The sequence below is a fragment of the Pteronotus mesoamericanus genome, unplaced genomic scaffold (genome assembly GCF_021234165.1).
Source record: "Pteronotus mesoamericanus isolate MK-2021 breed Mesoamerican mustached bat unplaced genomic scaffold, CSHL_Meso_final contig_124, whole genome shotgun sequence".
NCBI classification, from domain to species: domain Eukaryota; kingdom Metazoa; phylum Chordata; class Mammalia; order Chiroptera; family Mormoopidae; genus Pteronotus; species Pteronotus mesoamericanus.
This window is the reverse complement of record NW_026555051.1, coordinates 4,277,232-4,297,249: the sequence shown is the minus strand read 5'-3', so window position 1 is coordinate 4,297,249 and position 20,018 is coordinate 4,277,232. Positions and strand designations below refer to the sequence as shown.

Below are 20,018 nucleotides of genomic sequence, written 5' to 3'. Positions count from 1 at the left end.
TGAGCCCATGCATCTCTGTGGACAGCAGCTCATCAGAATGGGTTTGTTGGATAATACCTATTTCCACCTCCATTCTAGAATTAGATACATTTCTTTCTTCACCTGGTATGGATACAACCAGGAGGTACTAAGTTCCCTAGAAAGATAAATAAAATAAAATAAAATAAAATAAAATCCTGACACGGAAAACCTCTTTTTGTAGAGGGAAGAACCAGCTGTGCAGTTCAACTCAGGAACTTTGGCCCTGAACAGGAAGGCCAAAAACAACCCAGATCCTACAATTTATCCAGTGCTGGACTGGAATGACATCAAATTTCAAGATGTGATTGGGGAGGGTAATTTTGGCCAGGTTCTCAAGGCGCGTATCAAGAAGGATGGGCTACGGATGGACGCTGCCATCAAACGGATGAAAGGTCAGTGTATGGCCAAATCGAGTCAGCATTTCAGCAGGGTGGGGAGAAAACTTGACTTCCTGTTGAATCTTTCCTCTGTGGTCTTGCATTATTTAAGCAAAACATTGGCACGAGGTCAGATACAGCTCTTACGTGCAACTGAAGGCGATATTTCCTTTGAGGTCAGCCAGTGATAGGGCTGGGATGTAAACATGAAGGCATGAGCTATTTAAACCCCACTGTCTTGATTCCTTGGGACACGAGAATACAGATTCTCAGTCATACACTGCTAACTTAATGCAGTTGTTCTCAAAATTCAGCATGCACCAGAATTTCCTGAAAGATTTGTTTAAAAAACAGACTCTTGGGCACCACCCCCATAGTTTCTGATTCAGTAAGTCTGATGTAAGGCAAGGGAATCTGCATTTCTAATTAGTTCCCAAGTGATACTGATGCTGAGGGTACAGAGACCACACTTTTCAAACCACTGTCTTCATGGATTATCTGCATCAACATCCCTGGAGACTGTGTGAGAAATTCATCTCCTTGGGCTTCTCCCATGCCTGGTTCTACTGTATTTGAATTCTGGGGTGGTCCATGCAAATCTGTGTTCATAAGCTTTCTTGGTGACTCTTCTTTGCATTTAGATTTGAAAAACCACTGATCTGAGATCACAAGAACTAAATCTTTTTCAGTTGTGTTCCTTTCAAGACTGCTTTGTGCTTACCCATTTAACAAGATTGGATTATAAACTTCTTCTAGGAAAGCAAACTGACTAGTCCCTTGGCAATACTACTGTTTCCTGTGTGAAATGACAGTCTATAGAACTCGATTGTGAAGCTGTACCCTTACAGCATCAGGCAGGAGCAGTGGGGTATTAGAGCCAGGAGTGTGATTACTGGGCTGCTCTGCGAGGTCACCAATGGGTTTTCCCTCTTTTTTGACGGCAGTACTGAGCCTCACAGGAGAACTAACTAAATCTCATTCAATCACTGATGTTTTCTGCATGTTAGAAAGCAAACAAAAAATAAGCAAAATATTAGCTAGGCTTAGAGATAGTAATGTTTCAGCATGCATGCATACATACATATACACACGTACCCCTTGCTTAGCAGCCAGCAAGCCCTTTTTGGTTTTGCTACCTTAGTCACAGGGAGTTTGGGGGAGCAGTAAGGATAGTGAGAGAAGAGAGGGTATGGGACCTTGTAAAATCTGTTTTTGGGGGGATCTGACCTGAGGCTGATTTTCTACATCATACTCATGTGAAGAGGTAAAATAGCTTAACAGCACCAGGACATAAAATTTCTGTGGGAGGAGTGATACATCCAAATCAGGGCAGTTCCTCAAGTAAGGGGGCAACCTCATTATCAAGAACTTCACTTCCGAAATGCTCCCAAGGCACTTACTATCAGGCTGCTGTGGTATGAATAGGATTGCCTGCTAGTTAGTCTTACAGGTACCCTTAGCCCACACGGAACAGGCCCATCGTTTGTATGCACACGGACACTAGTACCCCTCTGTTATTTTCCTAAAAACAGTACTAGCACACTGTCACCAGCTTAATGCTGGTCACTTTGTGCATCAGTCAAAGAGCCTTCCCTCCAGCCTGGTTGGTGCCTGATGATTCTCCCTCTGATCAAAGTGCCAGTGGAGAGACAGGACTCAAAGAAACAAAAGCAAGTCAGTTTCCTGGCTACCAAGCAACTTGTATATAAATGTCACTGGGAGGAGAGTTTTTCACAAGACTGGTTTGTGGGAAAGCAAGCAAGTTAAAATCATCAAATAAAGTGAGGGGTGTGTGTGTGTGTGTGTAATTGGTGAGGTTTACATAAAATTTGGTCCTATTCCGCAGCATATTTGTCTTGGGATGGTGGATTGAGCCGGAGGAGCTAGAGTCTAAAAGTGGAGACAGTTCCTTCACTACCAAGTGATTCCTCTGGGTATTTGAGAGCTTAAGCAAGAAAATTTCAGAGCAGTGGTTCTCAACCAGGGGTGGTTTTGCCCCCTGGTGGGGGGTATTTGGCAATGCCCGGGTACATTTTTTGGTTGGGCTTCTGGTATCTAGTGAGTAGAGGTTAGACATGCTGCTAAACATCCTTCTTTGCCAAACAACACAAAAATACCAGCCCAAAGTGTCAGTAGGGACAATACTCTTTCTTAGTGTAGAAATCTGTGATTTCTATACAGTTTTCCAGACCTAATGGTGGCTCAGTGTACTTGAAGGTCCCAGGGAGGAGGAAGAGTCAGTTGTTTCTGAAGAAGAATAATAGACAGGGATCATAACTCTTGACTTTCTTCCCAGAATATGCCTCCAAAGATGACCACAGAGACTTCGCAGGAGAACTGGAGGTTCTCTGTAAACTTGGACACCACCCAAACATCATCAATCTCTTGGGAGCATGTGAACATCGTGGTAAGATGCCTTTTTCCTGTCTTTCCTAACAGATTTCTTTTTTAATTTGAAACACACACATTCCATATTGGAATTAGGAAAGATAATAACCTTAAGAATATTACCTATTTTTTAAAGTTACAGTTCTAATCTGAATAACTAGTCTCATTTATAGTTTGTGCTGAGCTTCAGCATCTTTTTGGAGGTAGAACCTACAGCTGGATCATTTGCCTTCTGATGTGGTTCAACCATCACTGCCCAAAGGTATCCCTGGCTCCCACATGCCCCTGTGCTTGCTAATCCAGAGGTTTGCTCAGCTACCTCTACTAGGTAGACTGGAGAAGGCCTCAGTACCAGGAAGAGTGAAGTGCACAGGTTCTTTTTAATTGTCTGTCCTCTCATTTTCCTACCAGACTCAAGCAAGTGACATTCTGCATGTTAAGTCCATGAATGCCAATAATCTACTGTAACATGAAAGCATTTGCCGTAATACTTAGGGTAAAATAATAATAATATGCTTATATCTGATAGAGCTTTGTTATTTCCAACTTGCACAATTTCCTGTACATTTACATTAGGCTTTACAATTAACCAATGTTGTACATATTCTTAAAGCTCAACTTATATTATTAATTCAAATATTTATTGAGTATTTCTATTGAGTATTTAATACATTATTAATTGAAATATTTATTGAGAGATTTACCTCTGCATGCAACCAAGGACTGTATTTCGGAATCTATGTTTAAACTTAATTTCTCATGGAAAAGTTTTCTTCTACAAAAAAGCTCCACAGAGTAATTATTTACAAACTTGACAACCACTTGTTGACTTTGCAGCACAAAACCAACAATAGAAAAGAGGCTATTTCCCTTTCCTCAATTTATTAAACTAAAAATACTGGTAAGGCAAACAATATATCATTCTGTGATCTAATAAGGGTGTAATTCTAAAAGTCAAATCATGTCCCTTACGTTAAATAATGGAGTAATGACATTTATTTTTGAGCCATTTCCCAAAAACAGTAATCAGCATGGGGCAGCGATAAATGAAAGTTAAAAAAAATAATAACCCACAACAGAAAAATATATAGCTTTTAAAATTTTGCTCAATCATCATATTAGTATATAATTGGTTGGTTCTTAAAATTTATATTTCAGTAAATAAGCAAGAAAGCATATTTTTTACAGAAATTATGTATATCTTTTCTTATAATACAGCAGGATTCAGTGCTAGAAGGTCACTTTTTTTTTTCTTTTGGCTAGAATTTCAGTTTCTTAGGATATCTTTTAAGTTCAAAATCATTCAACATTTTAAATGTACAAAATGGTATATAAAATAATTTCCCTTTAAAAGATAATAAAAGCATTCTACTTTTCACTGGCTCTAATGATCAATGTTTTATCAAAAAAGATTACTTTTTATTAAAAGAAAAAAACAATTTGTAATAAAAATAAGACAATGGATCAAAATGTGTTCTAGAAACTATTGTTTTATTTTTTTCCTGAAAGTTTGAGTTTTCTGGTTTCTGTAAGCATCCCTGATCTGGGACTCTGCTGCCCAGCGACCTAGTCAGGATATGGTGACTTACTGTGGGTTGTAAATTTGTACATTTAAAATGTTGAATGAGGAGGGAGTAAGTTATCTGCGTGAGTCCTTCAGCTGTAGATGGTTGGTTAATCATTGTTTTGTTGTTTTTTTTAATTCATTTTTTATTTTTTAAATAACCTCAAGAAAAGTAGAGACAGCATGACTAGCTTCTATTTGGTTCTCAATCAGTAATGAATTTAAAAAAAAAAAAAAAAAGACGACATGGGCTAGCTCTTTTAGATTCCCTGGAAGCAAATGCTTTGATTTACTGTGACTATTATTACCGAGTAGGTTGAACGCATTCAGGAAGCTTTGCCTGTTCGTCCGCACTTGGTGGGAGAGGGGAGGGCAGTGGAAAGAGGGCGCCCTCTAAGTACGGCGCCCTTCGCGTACTGCGGAGGGGGTTACTCGTCTTTCTGCTGTGCCGGGTATTGCCGAGGTTGGCCCAAATAGGTAAGTTACTTTTAGATGAAATGGAGTTTTACAAGCAGTTCCCAAGGACGAAGCACATCTCAGCAATTTCAAAGTTTTGGGGTCTACTGGTTAGGTCGGGTCTCTCCATCTCCCCGCAGGGTACCTGTACCTGGCCATCGAGTACGCCCCCCACGGGAATCTCCTGGACTTCCTGCGCAAGAGCCGCGTGCTGGAGACTGACCCTGCGTTTGCCATCGCCAACAGCACTGCCTCCACTCTGTCCTCCCAGCAGCTGCTGCACTTTGCCGCGGATGTGGCCCGGGGTATGGACTACTTGAGCCAGAAACAGGTTTGTCTTGAGGGAGCTGATTTAGACATCTTTCCTTCGAAATTCTCTGTAAAATCACTTTAAATTAGTATTTTTCTTTTGTCAACCTTTCTTCTTTAATTCCTCTTACAATATCCCTAACTTTAATCTCTTTGTTAATATTCCATCTATTTACGTAGAAGTTAATGGTCAACACTGACAATATGTTTATCTAGTAAGTCTCATCATATGTATTTGATGAGGTGATTTAACCCATCTTAGCCCAAATAATGCTCAGTAGCAGAGGACTTATAAGGCAGCAGAAAATCTAATGACTCGGCTTTTTTGTTTATTTGCTTGTTTTGTTTTTTCTGAAATGCTTCTCCCAAGATTTGTCAGAGTCCACCAACTGATGTTTTAGAGAGCAACTTTAAGGGAACTGGATTCTGGTGACTTTTAAAAACCCATTTTCATACTATCCTCTCATCTCTAATTCCCCAAATGCTTGCCCCTAGGGCACTGAGCTAACAAAATGAAGTAAAAAAAGCAAATAAGCTGAAAATACATGATGTTTTTTTTAAAATTTCAGTTTATTCACAGGGATCTGGCTGCCAGGAATATTTTAGTTGGTGAGAACTATGTAGCCAAAATAGCAGATTTTGGATTGTCCCGAGGTCAAGAAGTTTATGTGAAAAAGACGATGGTAAGTTCAAAAGACACCAAAAACATCCTTTCAAAGGCACCCCTCCCTGTCCTGATGTTGCTTCTCTAAGACCATTGTTCCACGGTGACTTAGGCATCTGACTGTGGATCCCAGTAGATATTGTCCTGGCCCAGCAAACATCCTTTCTGAGTTTTGACTCCTAAAATGACTGGAGGGCCCATATTACCAGCCAAGAAGCCACTATGACATGTGGCCAAGCACTTACACAGACAAGCCTCGTGGTGCAGGGGCGCAGGTCTGAATCCAGTCCAGACCCTAATGTGTCTCACCTTCTGAGACACTTCTGAGGAGTCCATTGTAACTAATGCTACAATACATGATGCTAAGTGAAATAAGCCAGTCAGAGAAAGACAAATACCGTATGATCTCACTCATATGTGGAATCTAATGAACAAAATTAACAAGCAAAATAGAGACAGACTCATAGATAGCAGGCTGACAGCTCTGGGGGTGCAGGTGAGAGCAGGAGGGATGGAGGAAAAAGGAGAAAGGACTCATGGACATGGACAACAGGGTGGGGATTGTGGGGGGCAGAGTGTAAGGGGGGTAAACGGTAATGGAAAAGATAAATAAATTTTTAAAAAGTTAGATAGAAAAAAAAGACTAAATGGAGAAATCCTACGAATGAATAATGTAAGTACTAAGTTATTTTTAAACAGAAATAAAGACAGAAACTTTTAAGAAGTTCCCACTCTCTCTTTTCACACACAGCAAATATAGGAGGGGCAAAAAGAGACATTTAACATACTTTCCAAATATAAGGGAAGTAAATTAATGAGGTTCCTAAATCACAAGGAGGCCCTAAGGAGAATGTGTGAACTTCTAAAGGCCCACATAAGACTTCCTCTTTGCCAAAAGTTCCTCACTTTCCCTTTAAGCCCAAATCTATCCAATTCACTTTTACCTAATGATACCTAATCTCCCAAAGAGTAATATTTTATCTCAAGTCTAAGATTTTGGGAGAACCTAAGAGCAGTGTTAGCAGAAGAGAGAATCTTAACTCATTCTGCCTTTGCTGCCCACCCTGGAGTGATAAGGCCCTGGAAGTGCCACGCCCTGGGTATTAGTACTGTGCCAGTGTCACCAGCAAAGGGGTCCTGGGCCCCATCCAGGACAGAAATCAAGAGAGGAGATGAAACAGGCTCAAAAGGGGGGTTACCAAAAACAAGGTAGAGGGAAAGGAGAAAGGGAGGGAGCTTGATGTATCAAGGGAGCACGCGCGAATGAACAGTGTGTCTCCCCAAACTGCTGCTGGGCCCGGCTTGCATAGGCCTGGGCTCCCACACAGGCGTGGAGTGCATTTCTTTGTTCTGCAGGCTCCCCTGTGGACTGGCATCGACTGGCACAGGGGCAGACACATCCCTTTGGGGAGTGCCTGAAGAGAAGCTTTAGTCTTATCTAGGAGAGGCTCAAAAAAATAATTGAAGAGCATTCTCAGTTTGTTTCACCGACAACGTGCCACCACCGCCTGATTTCACTGAGTGGTGGGCAAATGTACGGCCTCAGGGTGGCAATTCCTGTTGCTTTTCCTTGTGTTCGTAGGCCCAGTGCACTGGCTAGTTCTCCCTTTTCTAGGTCTGATACACATTACCTGGGCTCAGCTTTCCTGGGACAATGCCAGTTTTCATGACATAGAGGTTCCTTTTACTTTTGTGGGTACCAAATTGCCTCCAAAAGACTCAGGTTTCTGTATTTATCCTCAAATTCAGGTTTCCTTTCTTTTCAATATACTTATTTTACTGGTTGACAAGATAACACAGAAACAATATTCAAGAATGTTTTGAGAAGGAAATGACCCATAGTTCACTACCTTGACACATTTTTTTTCATGTTTCACTTATTGCTTTTCACAAGCATACACGTTTTTACAGTTACAATCACAGTGAACATAACCATTTTGGACCTTTCCACTCCCTTTCTTGATACGGATTTGAAGTGAGGTCCCTTTGGCTCTTAGAGACACCACACAGCCTAGCCCTGGGTGCTTATTAACGGGGACACATTCTGAAGCCATAGATGTCTCCCTGAGGGCTACTTTCCAGGCAATACTTGTTCCCTAAGATTTTTGGAATTTGCCCCACTCAAAGCAGATGTTTCTTAGCTGGGCTGGTCTTAAAGAAGCAGGACCCATGCTCACCCCCCTATGCTGGCTGCCCCCTCCTCCTGTGCCACCTGAAGCTTCCTGTCTCCTTCGCAGAATCCCTTTCCTTGCTCACTCCTGCATTTGGGTGATGTGGTGCCCTTGGTGAGGGAGTGGGGGAAGGAACAAAATGTATTCCCACAACCTCCCCCTGCTGTTTGGATGCTCTCAGGTCCCCAAGGCAAATGCTGGTGTGCTTGGCATTTCATAAAGGGCAGGGATTTATGTAGCCTTGGGAGGTAAAGAGGAATTCTAGAGGAACATAGCACCATTCAGGGCTTCACTCTGTTTCTTAATGTCAGGGTAGTGTCCCCTGGTGGCAGGGTGTCTGAGGAGGAAACGTACAGGGTGAAGGAAACAGGGGGAAAGGAGAGGGAATTGGAGAGAAGCAAGGTCCCTGCAAGAAGGTTGCAGTGCAGAAAGGTACCACCAGAGGGCAGAGTGGCCACCTCCTCTTGTATTGTTTTAAGTCAGAGATTTTTAACTTTCATTGTGCTTCGGAATCATCTGGGGAACTTAAAAAGAATACAAATGCTGAGTCCTACTGCTTAGATATTCTGATTCAGTTGTTCATGTGGGGCTCCTGTATCAGTTTTTTAAAATGTACTAAGTGATTTGGGATTTTATTTTCATTAATTGATATATGCATGCCTTCATAACTGATTGTTTTTACTACAACGTTTACTACAAAAGTTTGGAGGTAAATAAGTCAGACACAGTCTCCACCTTCAAAGAGCTCACAGATAAACACATAATGAACAATTGCCACAGGTAACAAATGCTGAGGGCTGGGAAAGCACAGGTGCCATAGGAACACAGAGAAAGCACACCAAATTGAACATGTGGGAAATCATGGAAGGCTTTCTGGAGGAGGCTAACCCCTGAGTTTCACAGTGGGCATTAAATAGGTAGTGGAGATGTGAGAATGGATCGGATGATCTGAAGGGGTGCAGTTATATATAAAAGCCTAGAGGTAAAGGGAAGTATGAAACGTTTGGTAGTTAGATAATTCAATATGGCTGGAATGTCATACAAAAAAAAAGTGTTAAACATTCATAGCTGGAGGGGGAAGCAGGGATAGTATCTTCTTGAAGAACTTCAAGTTCCACCTGAGGATTTTGAACTAAGCTAAAGATGTGGGATCTTGGGACAATAGGGGCATTAAAGAACTTCAAGAAAAGGAACCACATGGTTGGATTTGCCATTTAGCATGATCATTCTGATTGCAGTCAAGAACAGATCCTTAGGGAGGGAAACTGAGGCAGGGAGACCAGTTAAGAAGTGGTTGTCATCAGGTAAGAGATGATGGTGGCCGGAGAGTCGTAGGTGATAGTAGTAGGAACAGATGGAAGTGGACAGATCCAAAATAAGAAAAAGAAAAAAATGAAAAGGTGCACATGGAAATTAATAGTTAGGAGATATGAGATCAGGAGGCAGCAGGTAAGGGAAAGCAAAGAGAAAACAGCATGTAGATGACTTTCCATTCTTTAGCTGGGAAGGGGGAGAGAGAACGACAATGACAGGTGGGGGTGGGGGCGGGTGGACGAGCAGGGAAGCGGGGTGGGGATGCTGAGATTATTGAAGCTGTAGATGTGCGAGAGGACGCTTTCATAAGCCAGGCTTAAAGTCTGGAATTACCATTTGGGATTTATGGTCAGCTTCACATCACTGCCAGTTCACAGAGACCTGGGAGAGAATTGAGCACTCAGGTGTAATCCCAGGGGTGGGGGCAGGGCTGCTCTCATGGACGGGTGGTCTGGGAGAATGCCTGTTCCGGTTTCAGGGGGCTGAGAAAGATCCCCTAAATGCTCCTGACTTTGCCCCACCCTCTGACGAATGTGGCTGAAATGCCACTGTTAGCACCTAGACAAATCCCAGAGGGGGAGATATCTGTCTCTCAGCAAGGTTCATCGATCCCTGAGGTAGACGGATAGAAAGGGACTCCAAAATCATAATGAATTTGAGGAAATTAGGAATAAAACTCAGAAGTCACACTCCCCTATGTCCAGTCCACATCTCACTTTTCCCAGACTGGACTCAACTAGCCAAATAAAGGGGACACCCCAGAAGGAGTCAGGGCCAGGCACCCAAAGGATAAGTGTCTCTCATCCCATCTCCATACACAGTGTCAGCCTCGTTGGCTAGAAGCTCTTCCTCCCCTGGTGGTATATGTGCACCTTGTTCCCTTTGGCCTGCCATGCTCTCTCTCCCCCTACCCACCTGCTGAAGCCTGCACATCTCAGAGGACCAAGCTCCAATGTCCCCTTCCCTGGAAATGCTCTCCCACCCCCAGGCATGGTTGGTCTCCTCACAGCGCTGCGGCCTTTCTCAGGTTACAGTTTAATTCTTAGTTTCTATGCCTGTCTCTCCCCTTTCAAACCTCTGAGTGGCTCTGAGAGACACAAAGGGCATCAAAGAATAAATGAATGACTACCAAGTACATACATACATTCATACTCTCACACACACATTTTTCTCTATGTAAAACTGCAGTAGGATCCCTCGAAGTAAGTAGGACTTACATTATTTGCATGTCTTTGACTTTGAAACCACACTTGTAGGCGGAGCTTATACAAAACAACAGTTCCTGAGCCTGTCATTCCTTCTGTCTGGGGAACCCCAGATAGGGTGTCCTGTGGATTTGGGTGGGTCACAGCCTTGGGCAAGCTGCCAGCCTTGTGAAGGGGCCCTGCCCCACTTAAGTGGCGTCTCACTTTGTTTTGCCCAGGGAAGGCTCCCGGTGCGCTGGATGGCGATTGAGTCTCTAAATTACAGCGTATATACAACCAACAGTGATGTGTGAGTAAGCCTCATGACTGAGGGTTTTTCCTTTTTTCCCCAGAAAAATACACATTTGACAGATGATTTAAGGAGAAGCAAGGATATTATATCCCTCTGGGAACAAAGCTAATCAATAAGCCCAGGAAATACATTCATGGAATAAATGAAGCCACAGTGTGGGCAGTTTTCAGGGTGTGAGTCATGGGTGGCTGGCTTTCGGTTTCCTTCTGCTTATCAAGGAGGGACATCAGTGGCGATGGCTTGGTCTCCAGAGGAGCAAGGGGCGTGCCGACCTGCCTGGCTCCACTCCCCACACTGAGCTCAGAGTGTGCGGGACCGAGCTCAGAGGAGGCCGCCCAAGCAGCTGCTAAGGGTCAGAGGTGGCAGGAAGGTCAGACGGGCAGACCTTCTCCGCTTCCAGCCTGCAGTGACAGGGAGCAGGCTGACGGTGGAAGGGAGGCTTGGGAGTGACGCGTAGGCCGTCTTGATCACATGCCCCATTTCCAGGAGGAAAAACTGAGCCCAGAGCATCGAGGGGACTTGTCCAGGGCTTTTTCTTACACTGGGGGATAAGGAGGAGGCTGGCAATGACTGTGCCTGCACTGTGTGCATGGCGCCTTTGATACGCTATCGCGCATCCTCTCTGCATAGCTTTGAGGTGGGAATTGCCCCGCTTTTAGAATGATATACTCAGAGGCCTCAGGGGTTCAGTAGCTTGTCGCAGGTCACATGAATATCAGGTGGCAGAGATGGGATTTAACGCAATCTGTCTGGCCTAGGATGTCACCTGCTTTCCACAGTACCACCTCACCTTCTCTACCTAAAGTGAGTGACGGCTGTGGAAAACTAACACTGTTTCCGTGTTATAATCCTCCCCTGGGCCTAAGAGGACAGAAATACATGCTGTATAAAGGTCCTATCCCAGCCAGCAGACATTTAACATTTTCTGACAAAAGGTCAGTCATCCTGGCTTTTGGGGCAGACAATATTATTTCACCTTTTTAATGATTGCTGATTATTGGTGTCCCTATTTCCCATCCACAGATGGTCCTATGGAGTGTTACTATGGGAGATTGTTAGCTTAGGTGAGTATCCATGTCTCTCTCCCAGGTGAGGCTCTTGGCAAGGGAACGGGCCCTCCCTGTGTTCCCTCATGGTACAATCCCACAGGAACCATTTGCATGTGGTGCCAACAGATGCGACTTGGAAATAGAATGTACGGGTTTCTGTCTATGAGTGTGTTTTATTCCTGTATTTCTCTATATATAATGTCATATGTAATAGTAAACCTGGTGGCCATGAACTTTGTTGTAGGTTCATTGCCTCTGCTTGTGCAAAGATGTCGCAGACATCTTTCCAAGTTTATTCCAAGTTTATTTCCACAATTTTAAGGTGATATATTATGCAGCCAAGAAAAAAAAGTCACATTTCGAAGGCCACCAATTCACCTGTGAAAATGTGCACGCCAAAAAAAAAAGTTTCATGTTCATCATGATCCCCATTTTAAAAATATTACACTTTAAAAAACTGAAAGGGCTACACAGAGGGTAGAAAAGCCATTGTATTTTTTTCTTAATGCTTTTTTATATTTTTCAAGTTTTCTACAATAGCTATGCATTGCTTTTATTGTATAATTAAAATTGGACAATAACTATTATAGATAGAAGAGGGATTACAAAACTGCACACTTCCCATTAGGAAAAAGATACATGTCATGGTACAATAGGTGTGCTGTGTGTAGACAGACCTGGAGAAGAGAACTAGCCCTGTAAGGCAGGCGCGCTTCCGTGGAGCTTCCCGCTGAAGGAATGGCTGTACCTTAGTGTGGTCTGCAGAGTGAGCGCAGTGGGTTTGCTCAGAGAGGAAAATCACGCTGGGTGCGCATGGCAGACACACCCCTTTGTTCTTGCAGTCTTCTGGCTTCTGAGCCCCTGGGCAGAAGACTTTGCGTTCTGCACCAGAGGGGGCTGAGGACACCACCATTTTCTGTCTTCCAGGTGGCACCCCCTACTGCGGGATGACGTGTGCAGAGCTCTACGAGAAGCTGCCGCAGGGATACAGGCTGGAGAAGCCCCTGAACTGTGATGATGAGGTGTAAGTTGGGCCTCTTCCTAGGGCCACTTGGTCTTAGTCTCCCTGCTGTTCCCTGGAGACTCTTACGGAGAAATCACCTGATTCGTGCACATATACGCATACCTACATGCATATGCATGCATACACCCATGGAGATCACAAAAAAGCCAGAAATACAGGGGTCCTTTAAACTAAGACTGTTATGCAATGGACAGGGAATAAGAGCTTTCCAGACATAGAAGTCCAGGAGGAATTTAAGGTGATGATTCTTGTGAAGGTTGAAATGACGAAGGTGAACAAATGCAGAAAAGATCTGAAATGAGTTGATGAAATTATTCATGAATAAGTAAATGTATAAATAAATAAATAAATAAATGGGGGTAGCGATTTCAGAGCTGTTACATTAAGGAAGATGGATTTTTCTTCGTGGAATTTTGCTTCTATAGAGATTACTTTCTAGAGGAAGAATTATTTTGAGGGAGAGAATGATTATTAACTTTAGTGATGCCAGAATCCCCACAACTTAGCTGAGGGAGAATCTGCCTATTTGGTGTAATTTGCAGAGTGGAAGGCTCTAGGTGGAGTAAATAATGTATCGTCTAAACTGAGCCATTTCCAAGAGTGAAAGAGGATGCTATTCATTTTGTTACTGGTACAAGAGATGTAAATCTATTCCATCCTGGGCAAAGCCTGGATGCACTTGAACCATCACTGGACCAAGTCTCCAAAAGTCCACCTTTTGAGATTCATTCCATGAGGAGTGTGACTTTTCAGTTGTTATGAAATTTCTGTTAAAGTACAAATTGTTATAAAATCTGTGACACCTGAGGCCAATGGTTGATAGTGTTCTGTGCACATAGGATCCCCTGAGGCATTTGCTCAGCATGTGAATCTCAAGCTCCATTCCGAGGCATTGTGACTCAGTAGGTCTAGTGTGGGTCCCAGGAATCTGCATTCTGATAGTGCAAGTGGTTCTGACCACATTTGAGAGAAAGTACTTCCTTAAACCAGTGCTTCCCCAGCTATGTTTATGGAACATGCAAGATATGAATAAATAACACAGGGAGAAAGGAGTTCTGTGGTCAATTATGTTTGGGAATTGTCATGATAAACCTGGTTAAACAGGTTTTTTGTTTGTTTGTTTTTAATGGCAAGGCTTCTCAAGATTTTACCATGCTAACCCCTGAGATGGAGATGAGGGAGATGGCATTTTGCAAAGTAATTTGAGCTTGAAGCCATTTTTAAAAAATGAAACACCAATATTTTGAGAGATATTGTATCCCAAGGAAAATGTTGCCCTGGAAACATAACCCAGTTCCTTCCAGAAGATCAGAATAGCTGAGACCAAGGTGCTGCAGGAATGATACCCAAGGCAGGCACCAGATCTACTGGGAAAAGAAAGGGGACTTGGATAGGAGGTAGGAGGCCTAATAGAAACTTTCTAGGTGCTGCTCCTCTGTCTTCTGCTGGTTGAGCTTAATGACCATGTGTTGAATGGCTACATTCTCCTCTCTTGTTTCCATCCTCTGCACTTGACCATGCCCAGGGCTGCAGCAGAGTCATAGAATTAACCCTTTAACTCTTTGTTTTCAAAGGTATGACCTAATGAGACAATGCTGGAGGGAGAAGCCATATGAGAGGCCCTCATTTGCCCAGATATTGGTGTCCTTAAACAGGATGTTAGAAGAACGAAAGGTGAGTATGGAGTTCAATGCAGGGGCTCTTTAATTGGAATTCCTCATGTGTGGTTAATAAAAATAGCTGATACAATTCAAAAAATTCTTCTGTACATAGCCCTAGGTATTATAGGGACATAAGAGATGTGGCTCCCAACTTTGAGGAAGTTAGAATTCTGGAGGAAATAAGATCTCTATGCAAGTATAGTCACACACAGAACAACACATAGAGTTAGCTATTTGAGTTAGAAGGAATCTTAAATCTTATCAGTCATATAGCCTGACCCTTTAACTTTATAGATGAAGAAACAGACTCAGAGTTAAAATGACTACTGGTCCAAGGGCACCGGCATATAGTAGGTAGCACCTGAGCATGGTCTACAGGTTACTATGGGGAGGGTCAAGAATTCTACAAAAGTTTCTAGAAGGTAGCTGACTCCATGTATCTTCAATTTAAAAGACTAATCTAGGTTGGGGAAATAGATTTGGGGAGTCAGCAAAACCCAAGTGGTGGTTAAACTGGAGATGTGGACGCAATCGAATGTGAAGATGAGAAGTAGACAGAGGAAGGAACCGTAGAGAGCTGGGCATTTCAGGAGGGACCAGTGAGAGACAATGAAAAAGAGGAGTTCAGACTCTAGGGAAAGTGAGAGGATGAAATCTTACTGGCAGAAGCCAAGGGCTACATTCCAGAAAGAATGTTGTCATATACAGAAGGAACTGAGGACAAAAAAATGTCCCCCAAGTACCTAGTATTTGAATTCAAACAAGCTAAGGACACCAGAACATTACTGTAACTGTCCTGGGGAGGCAGCACTGGGATAGCCTGCTTTGCTGAACCACTCTTGTTCTCCTAGACCTACGTGAATACCACGCTTTATGAGAAGTTTACCTATGCAGGGATCGACTGCTCTGCTGAAGAAGCCGCCTAGGATAGACCATCGTTGTCTATGTGTTCTGTTTCCCCTTCGCTGGCGGGAGAGACCCTCGATGCCGTGGTGCCAAGGAAGCAAGCAAGCCTCTGCCAGAAGAGGTGGCCTAGAAAATTGAAGTGTACATACGTTGCTGTATGTCTGGGACTTTCACCACAAAGACCCCCACCTGTGAATCTGTAGTACACTCTGACTCTAATAGAACTGTATATACTCTTTTGAGTAAGAATGTGCTGAAATCAGAATGCCTGTTTGTGGTTTCATATGCAATAATATATTTTTCTAAATATGTGGATTTTAAAGGAAGGTGAGAAAGTACAATGACTGTAATGCATAACTCGTTATTTCCTAGATATTTTTTATATTTACCTTTATATTGAATGCTATAAAATGTTTTGCTGTATAGAAGTAAAATATTGTTAACAAACCTAACACTGACCCTGATAGCACAGGTAAGAAAAGTGGAGGAGTTGTATGACTCTTAACAGGACATAGGTTAACATTAAAGAGACTGAAAAATCCATGTGATGTAAAACAGATTCCTCTATCTCTCAGTTCTCTCCCTCACCAGGAGAAGCCATCTGATTTCACTGAATCATTTGACATCTTTGGTCACATGTCTCCAGTGCCCACCAGTCAGTCCAGAATGTTAACATCTAAAAACAGCTTTATCTCATTCCTTACATGTCTAAGCCCTTTTAGATACGTATAAGAATGTTTAAAAGATAAATTAATGGGATTTGGTTTTAGTTCCTTTTGTACATTGACTTGTGTATTTGAAGAAATTAAAATCGGAGGCCCAGAGTTATATTTGGGAGATATGTGACATTTATCATGTCAGATTAACATCCCTAATGTATTATTGCACATTGTAAAAACCTTTAGTTTTGACCGGTTGTATGTTTACCATTTATACAGTAAGTGAATAAATGTCTTGCCTACCCACTTTTTTGTCCAGGAATGTGTCTCATAGGTATTTCCAAATGTCTTCATTGTACTTTAAAGAAAAACATGTTACATGACCATCCTCTAACTTGTCAGTAATATGCATGTAGAGTAGTTGCTGGATATCCTCCACCAGGCATGGTATATTAAGCTCACAAGGTTGGAAACGTCTTCTGTAAGTATTGTACCATATAGTCCCTTTTCTAGTCCTAAAGCAGCACACCACTAGTAGTGTTCCCGTGTGAAATTTGAGGGCTTAGTACTGGAATCCCTGTTAACTGTGTTACAATGTTAAATAGTCAACATGCCACATCATGTCCCATATTCCTGCCATCTAATCAACCATATGTATTCAGAAACGATGAGCAGGAAATTGAATTTATCCCAAAGTCTCTTTATTCACAATAGCATATTCAAGTGGAGACAGAGTAAAAACCAACACTGCTGGTGTGCCGATTATTCACTCAAGTATTCCATGACTCTTAACAGGACATAGGCTAACATTAAAGAGACTGAAAAATCCATGTGATGTAAAACAGATTCCTCTCTCAGTTCTCTCCCTCACTGGGAGAAGACATCCAATTTCACTGAATCATTTGACATCTTTGGTTACATGTCTCCAGTGCCCACCAGTCAGTCCAGAATGTTAACATCTAAAAACAACCTTAAATCTCATTCCTTACATGCCTAAACCCTTTTAAATATGTATAAATAAGTTATATACAATTAACAGGGATTCAAGTCATAGGAAACTTGAATGAAGAACCATGGAAAATAGGTCCAAATATAGGTGACCCTTGGATATCGTGGGGAGAGATGGGTGCAATCAGGGGTGCTGTCCCAAGTAGTTGAAAGTCCATGTATAATTTTTGATTCCCCACCAAACAAATACCTTACTGTCAACTTGAAGCCTTACTGGTAACATAAACAGTCAATTAACACACATTATATATGTACTATATGCTGTATTCTTACCATAAAGTAAGCTAGAGGAAATTTAAAAAAGAATTATTAAGAAATCATAAGGAAAAATATGTTTACAGTATTTGTTTAAAAAATCCATGTATAAGTGGACATTGCAGTTCAAACCTATGTTGCTGAAGAGTTAACTGTATATATAACATTTCCCTTTGTTTTTTACCCAAATTATGTAGAGATACTCCTGGTAAGTCTTGGTTTGCATGTTCATGGAACTGAACAAGGATGAGGATGATCTGAAAACACAATTTTACATATGGTTTTGGAATACACAGCAAGGTTTTTCTTATTATAGTTGGACTTTGGTTATCTATTCAAAATAATTAAAATTACATCGTTATGAATTATCTCACACCAAGTACATGACAAAAGAGATGGCTAAGTACTTATGGTAGCAAGAAAAAAGGTAGTTAGTGATAATTAAGATTTACTTGTAAATTCAAAATACCAAAGCAGCAAACCTGTGGTGTGCTCACTGAGTGCACATCATCACAACTGACTGGCAGAAAACGACCAGCTTCCTTCTGGCCCAGAGGTCATGCTATTGATCACTCTGTGACTCATCTATACCATGTCAAAGAAACCTCTAGTTTGGTAGCATGTTGCCAGATTAATATCAAAGATCTATGGACTTTTACTTGAAGAAAGATAGTCAAATTGAATGTTTCCGCATTTAGTTTCCACATTATCAAAAAGCAATTAAGAAAGAATGATTTCCCTTCAGAGAGAGTAGACAATTCAGGTATTAGGAATATAGATTAAAACTTACTGTTTTTAAAATATACTCCCTTAAAAATTCAGCGAGTTGTTGATATGAATTAATAAGCAAGTAACAGTACACCAGTTAGAATAAAAACACATTGCACTACAGCCATATTACCGAAGCTTTTATGTTAACAGGGCACACTGGAAAGTTTATATTTCCTTTCATCTATTTTGTAAGGAAAAACTGTACTTCTATTCATATACATAGGAGACCTAAAGAAAACTGTTAAGACCATCTTTAACAAAATTGTAACTCTAAGAAGTACAATGGTTTTGGGTATTTAGCGAGAAAGAGAAATGCAGGCCACCTGAGGAACAACCTTTAGGAAAGTCAGGGACCCATTCCTTCAACTTCAGCCCATCTTCCACTGTGCCCTGCACACGGCCTGTGAAGGTGAGTCCGTCAAAAATCCAAACCAACTAAATTCCTCTCCCGCTACCCTGTCACAACTTTAGAAATCACCATGGCAATTTAACATTTAAAATGTCCTAAATAAACCTCGACAGCAATTGTCCTCCTCCTCTTTCCTTGAAACTGTCAAGGAACCTCATGCATCTAAAAACAACCTCAAATCTCATTTGACCAAACTACTGTCAGCAGCGGAGTCCTGGGGAATCATGATATCACAACACAGAGATTTAGGATATTCTTGGGCAAAGTGATTTCTCTTTCCGTTCAGATCTTCTTTTACCTTCCACAGGACCAGTTCCAGGTAAGCAGTAGCATTTCCACTTGAATCCTGACCTCCAAATAGTACAGGATATGAAATAACACATTAGACATAAGCTGGCTATATCTGTGACGTTACCTATGAATGTTCTCAAAACAAAGCCTTGAGTTTGTTTATACCAAAATTAACACTGGCCACTTACCCAAATATGACTTTTAACACCTAAAAGCCCCCTAATGATTGCTTTATAAATGTTTTTATAAATATAGAGTAACAAACATCTCCCTTTTTTGTGTAGCATGTCCTGTCACAAGGCCACTACCTTGCTGTGACTGGATGCCATGTCGGTAGCTTCTCTGCGCACCTGTTTTCCAGACAGATATATAACAACAAGGTGACAGCTACCCTGAAAGAACAGAAATCAGCCCAGAAGCTGGAAATACGGAATGCTAGGAAAACTACACCTCTCTCACCAAAATAATGACATCAGATACAAGATTACATGGTTTTAGAAAATGATGAAATTTACCCAAAATATAAAACCTATGGTTCTGATGAGAAAAATAAATGTCTGACATTAGGTGAGAAAAGTCAGATGGCCCATATTTTTAAAATGGTATAATATTTTTCATTTCTGTCTTTGTGTCTCACTTTGAGAAATGATGGTATATAACTTTTAGGAGATTTTGTTTTTATAGTCTATTTTTTGTTGTTTAGTGAAATATTTTTATATCCATGATTCAAGATTGTAATTAACAGAACACACTATAAATTTTATAATAGAATTTTATGGGAATTCTTTCTGCAATTCATTTTTAACAAAGCAGATAATGTAAATTAAAGACCAACCGTCAGCAAGATGGCATTAGTGTCTAATAGACATACAGAAATGAGAGAATAAAGATCATAGGATAAAATTTGTATTTTTGTACAATAACAGAATCAGAGGAGCATCCCATATATTAAGTATCTTTAGAAACATAGAATTGTAACATAATTTTAATATACTCAAAATTAACCTTTTCTTCTCTTCTTGTACATAGGAGGGGTGTATATGTGTATGCAAGAATATATAGAGTAACTAAGCTCCATTCCATGATAGGCATCAGTAACCTGGGCATACATAGCCATGTCATTAACAGGGTAGTTGGTGGGTATATTTGTTGCACTTGATTATCTTGTTTAAAGTTGGTATATTTCAGCAGAAAAACCAAAAGGGAAAACAAGTTCTGGGAGCA

At 41.4% G+C, this 20,018-nt stretch overlaps 1 protein-coding gene across 3 annotated transcripts in view; it reads left to right on the top strand.

The window, feature by feature from the left end:
* The window catches only part of TEK (TEK receptor tyrosine kinase), a 106,192-nt gene extending 89,832 nt beyond the window's left edge, over window positions 1-16,360 (top strand). For 2 of the 3 annotated variants that reach the window (XM_054588113.1, XM_054588111.1), the window contains exons 15-23: window positions 203-413; window positions 2,695-2,805; window positions 4,947-5,137; window positions 5,685-5,798; window positions 10,688-10,758; window positions 11,785-11,825; window positions 12,738-12,834; window positions 14,409-14,508; window positions 15,347-16,360. In XM_054588113.1, the coding sequence (XP_054444088.1) occupies window positions 203-413; window positions 2,695-2,805; window positions 4,947-5,137; window positions 5,685-5,798; window positions 10,688-10,758; window positions 11,785-11,825; window positions 12,738-12,834; window positions 14,409-14,508; window positions 15,347-15,421 (1,011 nt within the window). In that variant the 3' untranslated portion in view covers window positions 15,422-16,360. Of the gene's footprint in view, window positions 1-202; window positions 414-2,694; window positions 2,806-4,946; window positions 5,138-5,684; window positions 5,799-10,687; window positions 10,759-11,784; window positions 11,826-12,737; window positions 12,835-14,408; window positions 14,509-15,346 lie in introns of those variants that run through there. The other variant, XR_008530416.1, reaches the window with a different exon arrangement.
* The last annotated feature ends 3,658 nt before the right edge of the window (window positions 16,361-20,018 follow it).